This window comes from Helianthus annuus, chromosome 12 (assembly GCF_002127325.2).
Source record: "Helianthus annuus cultivar XRQ/B chromosome 12, HanXRQr2.0-SUNRISE, whole genome shotgun sequence".
In the NCBI taxonomy this organism is placed as follows: Eukaryota; Viridiplantae; Streptophyta; class Magnoliopsida; order Asterales; family Asteraceae; genus Helianthus; species Helianthus annuus.
The window spans coordinates 120,859,289-120,869,753 of NC_035444.2; the positions used below are offsets into that span (position 1 = coordinate 120,859,289).

Below are 10,465 nucleotides of genomic sequence, written 5' to 3' on the forward strand. Positions count from 1 at the left end.
TTGAAGATTTTGTTGAACTGATAGTTTTGAAGATTAGTGACTTGTTGATGATTAGGAATTGATCTCGAATTGTATCCCAGCATCGACATACCCCATTAACCTGCTTGGGTAAAGCGTAATGGGTTCGATCTTGTTCCTTATGTGTAGAAGTTTAACATTCGGGAATTGATTGAGACGATTGTTAAATGCTCGGTTACCCACTTGTGGTGAACCAAACACGAAAGCTGTATCTGGGACGTTTATGATACCGTTTTCCGCTAGATCAAAGACGGATAATGTTGCTAAACTTGCACCCCAACCCGAATAAGACTAGACTAGGTTTCGACTTTATACCTTAATACCAAACCAATGATTTTGAGCTTACGAGTGATCAAACGGAACGTGTTCAACAGGACGAAACTTACTCGCCGGCTGCTACAACGTAGACTGCAACTTAAACGATTTTATGAAAATGAGATGGAGGTTTCTGTGGTAATAGAATGAGATGATGGGGTGGTATAAAACTGAAGATCTTATGGATTTTTTCATGCCGCTTCTTACGTCATTCTGGGGAAAGTTTTGAACTAGTGATTAGACCAATAAAAAGTCATTGGTATAACTTGTTTTATTATTATAGTTGTAAAAACTTAATTCTATAATTCAATTAGAATAACTGAACCGAACCAAACCTAATCACACCAAGAGAATTGCATTCGACTCTTATGCCGTTCACGCTCGCACCATCTAATCGGACCACAACCGCAACTGGTTGGGTAGCTTTAGATGCAAACACTGGTCAGATTCTGTGGACCACAACTGACCCAAGCAACGACTCGGCTGACCAGTGTCGGTAACTAGGGGTGTCATGTTTGCAGGCACTGTATGAACAAGAAACTTACACATGTAAAAACCCTTAACATATGTAAATCATAAACAAAAAAAGTCGAACTGAACACTTACACGTGTGTAAAACAGAAACTTACACATGTGTATATTAAAATACAGAAATAAAAAAATATAAAACTCTAAAATCCAACATCAAAACTAAAAGAAAATAAAAGAAAAACTTCATTCACCATCACTATCTTTGTGGCTATCTTCATCGCTATCTTCATCGATATCTTCATCATTTTCTTCATCAATATCTTCGTCACTATGACTTTGTTTACGTTTTTGTTTTTTCTTTTTTTTTGTAGGACAGTTACGAAAATCATAGTAGGCATGTTTTCCACACAATTTGCAATTCCTTTTTTTCTTCTTGCTCTTAACCTTGGCTTTCTCTCCTGGGTTAATCAAAAGACGAGATTTCCCACATCCTTTATTCCTAATACCTTGGGGAGCCACAAAAGAAACACTCTCAGGTTGTGATTCTCCAACCAATTCTTCAAAGACACCACCTTTATTCTTAGAACTTGGATCACTTTGGACCTCTTCAAAAATTTTGTTCTTAATAGCCTTGATTTGTTCCACAAACCAAGCAAGCTTTACTGAATCACCCTGTAATCGATCACTACATTGCTGAGCTAAATTCAGTGCCTCTGACCTAAGCTTAAAGCTTTCTGAGTTGTCAACACCATAACAGAATTCAAGGTTGAACACTTTCTTAGGCAATGCATCTTTTTTCCACCTTGGTGCTATATACTTGTCAGGAATTTTGTTTATGCCTCGAAATCAGTATGCAGAAAAAACATGACGACATGGATATCCTATGTGTGTAAATAACATACATGAGAATGTAACTGAGTTATCACTCAGATTGGTCTTAACCTGCAAATATAATAACTTTCTCTATTATGACACATTGATAATGGTATATATCTAAACAAATGAAGGATAAAGCAGAAATAAAAATATGAAACAAACAAAATTACCGTGTAATCACCAATAACGGTCTCTTTTTCAAAGTGAGAAACCGTATAATGTTCAAAACCATCAACGACATCGGGTCTACCATTCATACATGATAATAAGGCTTTAGATATCTCCTTTTGGACCTCCTTAAAAATGCTTCTGGTGTATACAAGTGCTGCATGTGCTTCTATAGGTAACAGAGTGGATAAGACGGCAGATGTTGAATTAGTTTTATGCTCAAAAACCCGTTGCCGGTAGCGTTGACCATCAATTGCCATGTCAAAACACAACATAATCTGAACCAACGTATTCGATGCGCTAGAGTATACCTTAAAAAGTGCGTTTGAACTTTCGCATCTAGACATTGTTTTCATTAAACAACACATTGGTATGTCCCTAAAATAACCTAGGACCCACTGATCTCTAATAGAAAACATATCAGAAACCCCTGTGATGCTGCAAGCTGCAATCATTCATCAATAACTCCCATCGCTTCTCAAACGTGGCAGGAGTGATGAAAACATTCCAGACCAACTTATGTATACGTACCCTCAAATTGGTATTCTGTAACACATCACCATCAATCTGTAGATACGATTTTTAAAAATAAAATACCATTGTTACACACGTCTAATAAAAACACAGAAACTAGAAAAACATAAATACACATGTGTAAAACTAACAAGATTAATTATTTTTAAATTAAATGTACCTTTTGAGGAAGTTTATCCATAATATGCCACATATAAAGACGATGGAAAGATTCATTGAAAACTTTAGCTATGGCTTGTTCCATTGCCGGGTCTTGGTCGGTTAACACTAGCCTCGGTTGTTTACCTGAGAATTTATAAAACAAAGTTACGCTATTCTTATGCTGTAAAACATAAACTTTGTGAAGCAAAGTTACACATGTGTAAAATAGAAACACTTACCATGTGCTTCAAGAAATTGTTCCAACATCCATGTGAACGATTCAATAGTTTCATCATAAAGAAGAGCAGCCGCAAATGTTACGCAATTATTATGGTGATCAACCCCTGTAAAAGTAACAAAAATCATATTATAGCTACAACATAATGATAAATAAAAAATCAAAAAATACACAACTGAAAATGAAAAAAAAAACAAATTCTTAATGGTTAGTACTGTAGGTGGCATCAAAAGCTAACACTTAGCCAAAAACTCTGTAATTGCACTTCATAACCTCATCTGCGCAAAATAAGGACCTAAGCTCTCCACGACGAATTATGTAATGGCAATAGAAATTTTCTAAATTAACCTTACGTTTATCCATCATATTTACAACCATTTGAGCATGTCTTTTACCAATGAAAGCTCTAAAATCTTTGCTGAAATTTTTATATTCTATCCTGGTACCACGGACGTTGTGTTGTCCCCCTTTCAAAACAGTTTGCATCTTAAAGGCAATTGACGGACCAACTTTAGCTAAACTTAGCCTATGAGTGAAATCTTGGTCGCTAAATTCTAGTTGTCGCCTCTTGCGTGTCAAATCCATGTTCTCAATTGAAACTAACGGGTGATTATGAGACTCAACAAATTCATATAACCGTAAACCAGGATAACCCTTGAAAACTTTAACCTTTATTTTAGATTTACAGTCTGAAACCTTGTAATTAGTGCTACGAGGCAACTTGGAAGATGACTTCAAAACCATTGTAGCAAAAACAACAAATCAACAAAGATTAGAATTGAATAAACAATAATCGAAAACCTGAGTTCATACCTGCAAATCACTGAGAAATCGATGATGAATATAGCTTCAGAACAGAACTTATTGAATATTAAAAAGTCCTAAAATCATTGAATTAATCACAAGATTGAAGAAGTCATGGAGGATTTCAGATTTGCGTATGAGATTTCTTCATCTTCTTGATTTGGTAAGTGGGTGATTTCATCTTATGATTTCAGATTTGGGTTTGTTTAGATACAACTAGTACAATATAAGAGAATTTTATTTTTACTAAATTACCTTTTTCATTAAAACACAAGGGATAAAGATGAGAGGCTGAGATTTGTTCTCATGGTTCTCACAAAAATTGGGTGTTCTCATTTAAACCCTTCCCTATTGTTTTGGTCAAAAATCTCACAAGGATAATGCAACCAAACTCTAAGTAAACGGGGAATGATGCTTGGTTTGTTGAAAAAGTAAAGGATCACTTTAGTAAGAAATATGCAAGTGACACAAGGATTTATACGAGGAAAAAGCCCTTGATCAATGTATGATCTCCGGCATAAAAAACCTCGGGTGATGGCAACTACCGATCACCAAACTTCAATATAAGAAAAATGGTTACAACTTCGGATGATAATGAGCTGAGTACAAGGATCACTATAGTTTCGAGTGTCTAAGCGTGTGAGAATTGTGTTGTGTGTCTTCCGAATGGGGAAGAGTGTTATATATACAAGTGTAGGTGGCCTATTTTAGGTAAACAAACTAATAATCAGCTCATTACCCCTTTAGAAATAAAAGTAAATCTAGCCTAAATTATCGCCCTTAAATCATGCCAAGTTTCCATATCCTTCACAACGTTCATCTCTGATTAAGCATATGCCAAAGTTGTAAAGACGCGTCCCTTGATTGTGATGCTAAGAGCGGATCCTGCTAGACATTCCTGCAAAATGACATTAAGTTCAATGAAAGCAACTGTTAGCATGAGGATCCTATGATGGTCCGTGATCCTGATCCTGGAACTCTGCTGAGGATCACTATCTGCCAAAGAAACAAGGATCACTGGTTAGGATCACATGTAAGGATCATGTATTATAAAAATCCAGCCCTAACAATTGCCCCCAAAATATAAGGAGTGATATTGTAAATAAATGAGTTATATTTTGCTTTGATCTTATCTGCAACGAGCGACTCGGATAACTAGCCGTTAAACTCGGACTAGCCGTTGCAACCCTTACGTCATAGACGTGACAATCCTGCAGATCATCATTCTAAATAGGAGATAGAGTTAGGATCAATTTGCATTTAAATTCAAGAGCTACTCCCTTTATAATCTCGTCCGAAAGATCGATCAGGTATTCTTTCTCTTTTCTTTCCTTCTCTTACTCTGTTTTTCTTTCTCTTTCTATTCTTCTGCGAATATGTTGCTCCGGAATTCTCCTCACAAGGATCACATGAAGAATAGCCCTTTGAAAGGTCAAGGGATCATTAAAGACTCTCCCACCGAGAGGTGCTGCTTCACCGATGCTCACATTGATAGGATCCGTCACTGTTTCCCGGCGGATGCTATCTTCAAGTCTTTCACTCCCACTGCTTTAAGCGATTTTGTTTCCGACACATGGGTGGCTTTTCCTGTAACTCCGTTTACCATAGGATATTCGTATCCCTTTCCAGTTTTCACCCAATCTTTCTTTTCCCTGACCGGCATCTCTTACATCCAAGCCATGCCGATGATCTGGAGGGTTTTGTATACCCTTGAAAGGATCATTGAGCAGGAGGGGATTGACCTAGGGATGGCGGAACTGGCTGAGCTGTATGATCTCACAACGTTCGGATCCTGTCGATATTTGCTCAAACGGAAAGCCGGAGAGGATCACCCTGTTCTTAAGGTCACCAAAAATGACTTGAATTGGAAGCGGCGATTCTTCTTTGTTAAGAGGGATACCATCCCTAATGGGGAGGATCTGCCCAAGGAGTGGGCTACTCATGGTAGGATAGAGGATCCTGGAAGGATCACCATCAGACTTGTTCCTTATGATGAGGATCACTAATGTCTTCTTTGTCTTTTGTGCAGCTATATCCATTGCTCATCTCAAGTTGACCCCTGCTGCCAGAGAGAGAGTTCTAGCCTTCAAAAAGCTTGATCCTGAGACCAGAAGTTTTCAAGTTGCCACCCAGGATTCACAGGAAGTATCCTCCGCATCTGCCACTATGTCAAGTAAGTATCTTTATTTAAAAAGCATTTCTATGTAAGATTTTAAATTAGTTAGGGTACTTATCTTGTTTTGATTGTGTAGGCGCTGGGAAATCTGTCAAGTCTGCCTCCAAGTTTGGTATTGACGAGCTTGCCAATGTTAAGTCTACAAGGAAGAAGACCCCTGCTGCTAGTCCCTCTGTTTCAGCCCCTAAAGCTCTTATTAGGGGTAAGGGAAAGAAGAGAAAGGCTTCTGAGGATCTTCAGGGATTTCCCCTGCTCCGCCAGCAGTTTCTTGATTATGTTAATGAAGTAAGGATCATTGCCCCTGTTGGTTATCCTACTTGAATATCCTGCTTGAATATCCTGCTTGAATATCCTGCCTGTATATCCTGCTTCTTTGAGGATCACCTGGTCCTGAACTTACCTTTTTCCCTTTCTGCAGAAACTTGCTGAAATAGAAACCTACCTTGGCCACGTCGAGGATCAGGATCGCCAAATCGCCGACCTCCAACAAATGGGCGTGTTGAAGGATCTCAAGGTAGCTGATCTTGAGAAGGAACTCCGGGCTACAAAGGATGAAGCTGCTCAAATGCTGGTCAACATGGATGGTGAGAAGCAGGAGATCACCCAGGATGCCAAGGTTTCTGCCGCAATAGCTATGTATAAGATACAACTGCAGATGGCTGCGGAGGCTCAGGATCCTGCCTTTGATAAAAGCTCATGGGACGTGGAGTGTTGGAAGGTAAGATTGGCAGAGCTGGAGGATGAGGACGAAGATGAGGAGATCCCAATGCTGGAAGGTGGTGAGGCTGGCAAGGATCAGGGTGGAGATGGAGCAGCAAAGGTTTGAGCTGCAGGATTGGGCGATGATGGATATTTCGAGACTAGGCCGGAGCCCAATTTTTTAAGTTTGGTAGTGGTTTTTGTGGTTGTTGATGTTTTGAAACAATGATGGTCTGTACTTAAACAATAGTTTTTAGGGTTAAGGATCGTGGATCCTTTGAACAATAGGTAGGATCGCAAATGGTGGAGGGATCCTCTGTTTGGGGGATGAAGCCTTTGTGATCCTGCCGCTTTTAATTACCTGCACCTGCTATGACCGCATAGACAATGGACACCCTTTGCCAACCCATGTAGACGGGCCACGTTTTGCTGGTAGAAACGTGGGTTGGTAATTTTGACAACTTTTTTGAAAGGGTTTAAGATCCTTTGTTAATAAAATAACTTTAATCTTTCTGGCTTACCTTGTTTCGTTATCCTTTATTTATCCTCTTGTTGTCCAATTATTTTAGAAATATATTTGTTAGAATAACAGAAGTTGAGCAAATCATGTTTAATAAATTTAGGATATGATCCTAGATCAAATATCCTATCATTGAAAATTTTCAAAGCAGTTTATTTTAAGGATCATAGGTTTAGTTGCCAAAGTGCAAGGGTTGTTCACAATAATGAGTATAATCAACATAGTCAAGGATCATACCTGAGGATCCAAGTTAGGATCCTAACCTTTAATCAAGATAACCGTAGATGAGATTTTAATAGATAATAAGGATTAAGGATCCTTATTTGTTTAACTTCGAAAACCTGAAAAATGGAACATAACTTGGGACTAAGCCAATGTAAAAGATAAATTAGTAGCTGGGGACATGCCCAAAGGATAACTGGGGACAAGCCTAAAGGATCACTGGGGACAAGCCCAAAGGATAACTGGGGACAAGCCCAAAGGATAACTGGGGACAAGCCCAAGGATCGTATGTAAACTGGAGTATGGCCCTTACTGGCGACTATCCAAGCTTGGTGACATGAAAATGTCAAAACCTTAGCTAACGTGAAAACGTTAGAAACCTTAGGAACGGATGTATGGTACGTCTACCATTATACGTAGGATCCTAGGTATAGCCAGTACGATGAGGTTGTCAGCCCCGAAAGTGGGTACTGGTCCCAAAGACGTGAACTATACCAGGATCATCGTGCGCTACTGGCGAAAACTGGGGACAAGCCCAAGGATAACTGGGGTTGAACCCAAGGATCTGTGGTGCTTTTGAAGATCTTTAACGATATGCTGAAGATACCTGGACTATCATAACTCAAATGGTCCGTGAGAAGAGGATGAAGGATGCATGATCCTTATCCTTAGGTAAAAATAAAAAAGTTCTGAGATAAGGACTTTACCAGAGTAAGGATCACTGATATCGCCGGGATCCTTCGAGGATGCTCCCAATGTAGGGATCATATGCTTGGAGGATCCTGTTCACATGAAATATTTTTTTTAAGTGAACAGCATTCCAGGCTCTTGGTAACAAATTTCCTTCCATGGTTAGCAATCTGTATGCCCCCTTTCCTGCTTCGGCTTCGATCAAGTAAGGGCCTTCCCACTTTGGTGCTAACTTCCCGTCAGCAGGATTGATAGTGTTTTGGAATGCTTTTCTCAACACCATATCCCCGACTTGGAACTTCCTTATCCTGACATTTTTATTGTAAGCACCAGCCATTCTTTGTTGGTAGCTTGCCATCCTTATCCTAGCCAGATCCCTGATTTCCTCAATAGTATCCAAGTCTTGAGCTAGGTTTGCAGCATTTTCTTCAGGATCACGAGTACTTGTTCTAGCAGTTGGAACCACCATTTCTGTTGGGATCACTGCTTCTGCCCCAAATACTAAAGAGAAGGGTGTTTGACCAGTGGCATTCTTGGGAGTTGTTCTATCAGCCCATAGCACATAAGGTAATTCCTCTGCCCATTTCCCCTTCTTGGATCCTAGCTTCTTCTTCAGATTGTTGATGATGATCTTGTTGGATGATTCTGCTTGACCATTGGCTTGTGGATGGACTGGTGTTGATGTTATCATCTTAATTCCCCAACTGTCACAAAAGTTAGTGGTTCTGCTCCCAATGAATTGGGAACCATTATCACATACAATTTCAGAGGGAATGCCAAATCTAGTTATAATGTTTCTTTTAATAAAGGATATAACTTCCTTTTCTCTGACTTGGGCAAAAGCTTCAGCTTCTATCCACTTAGAGAAGTAGTCGGTCATGGCGAGCATAAATACTTTTCCACCAGGTGCTTTAGGGAGCTTGCCAACTATATCTATCCCCCATCTCATGAATGGCCAAGAGGATGGTATTGGATGCAAAAATTCAGCTGGCTGATGAAGGATATTGCTGTGTCTTTGACAAGGATCACACTTCTTAGCATATTCTACAGCATCCCGTTTCATAGTTGGCCAGTAGTGTCCTGTTCTAAGGATCCTTGAGAATAATGCCCTGCCCCCAGTGTGGTTTCCACAATCTCCTTCATGGAAGTCTCTCAATACTTCTTGAATTTCAGGATCCTCGATACATCTTAAATATGGTCCTGCAAGAGATTGTTTATATAGCATATTATTTAAGATTGTGAATTGAGATACCTTAATCCTGAAAGCTTTAGGATTTTCTCCCATAGGAATCTCCCCGTGTTGCAAGTATCTCATGATTGGTGAGATCCATGATCCTGAATAAGATTGAGCTTCTTCACTAGGGATCACTGCAGTATCCTCTTCTATTTCCATGGCCACCTGATTTTCAATAGTAGGAGCCAGGATATGGATGATGGGGATACTTATATCTTCTGGAATTTTCAAGGATGATCCTAGGTTGGCCAATGCATCAGCTTCTGTGTTTTCCTCCCTTGGTACCTGTGTTAAGCTGAAAGAGACAAAAGAGAGTGCCAATTCTTTGACTATCTCTAAATATTTGGTTAGTTTTTCACCTTTAACAGCATAGGATCCATTAAAGTGATTGGTGATCAATAATGAGTCTACATATACTTTAAGATATTTCACCCCCATATCCTTAGCAATTTGCAAGCCAGCAATTAAGGCTTCATATTCAGCCTCATTGTTAGTTGCTTGGAACTCACAGGCTATGGAGTGGGGTATTATGTCCCCCTGTGGCGATTTTAGTAGTATCCCGAGCCCTGTGCCCTTGACATTTGAGGATCCATCAGTGTGTAGTATCCAAGGATCCTTGGTCTCATCCAGCTGCTGGACTTCCAATTCTGCTTCCTTTTGTAGATCACTACTGAAATCAGCCACAAAGTCAGCTAGTGCTTGGGATTTGATGGCTGTTCTAGGCTCATATCTTATATCATGGGCACTAAGCTTTACTGCCCACTTAGCCATTCTTCCGGACATCTCTGGTTTCCTGAGGACATTCTTGATTGGAAAATTAGTTCTAACAACAATAGTGTGGGTTTCAAAATAATGTCTTAACTTAGTTGATGCCATAATTAATGCCAGAATAAGTTTCTCAAGGTGTGAGTACCTGGATTCTGCATCAAGTAAACTCTTACTTACATAGTAAATAGGATGTTGTGTACCTTCGTGATCCTTAACAAGGACAGCACTTACAGCGGTTGAGGATACCGCCAGGTATAAGGATAACACATCTCCTTTTCCGGGTTTCATTAATGCTGGCGCTGAGGACATATATTCTTTAAGGGCTTGTAAAGCATTCTCGTGTTTTTCAGTCCATTCAAACTTCTTGTTTTTCCTTAAGATATCGTAAAATTCTTTACATCTTTCTGAGGATTTTGATATGAACCTGTTTAGAGCTGCTATCCTGCCTGTTAGCCTTTGCACATCCTTAGCATTGGCAGGGGACTTGATATTCATTAGTGCTTTAATTTGCTTCGGGCTTGCTTCGATGCCCCTCTGGGTTACCATATATCCTAAGAATTTACCTGCTTTAACACCAAAGTGACATTTTGA

At 39.5% G+C, this 10,465-nt stretch overlaps 1 protein-coding gene across 1 annotated transcript; it reads right to left on the bottom strand.

Annotated features, from left to right (window-relative positions):
- Window positions 1-1,047: 1,047 nt before the first annotated feature.
- LOC110893458 lies at window positions 1,048-3,505 on the bottom strand. The gene is made up of 7 exons (XM_022140564.1): window positions 3,208-3,505; window positions 2,763-2,867; window positions 2,543-2,667; window positions 2,380-2,415; window positions 1,851-2,126; window positions 1,707-1,746; window positions 1,048-1,613 (listed from the first exon to the last, which is right to left on the bottom strand). Exons 1-7 carry the CDS (start codon window positions 3,503-3,505, stop codon window positions 1,048-1,050), a joined length of 1,446 nt encoding a protein of 481 aa, XP_021996256.1.
- Window positions 3,506-10,465: the final 6,960 nt, after the last annotated feature.

What these genes read in the sequence shown, in the direction of transcription:
- LOC110893458 (XM_022140564.1), bottom strand. Translation starts at nt 3,505, where the DNA reads ATGGTTTTGAAGTCATCTTCCAAGTTGCCTCGTAGCACTAATTACAAG. An exon ending in TGGATAAACTTCCTCAAAAG is followed by an intron (nt 2,416 to 2,542) that starts GTACATTTAATT and finishes TCGTATCTACAG; the next exon opens with ATTGATGGTGATGTGTTACA. An exon ending in CCGTTATTGGTGATTACACG is followed by an intron (nt 1,747 to 1,850) that starts GTAATTTTGTTT and finishes TTATATTTGCAG; the next exon opens with GTTAAGACCAATCTGAGTGA.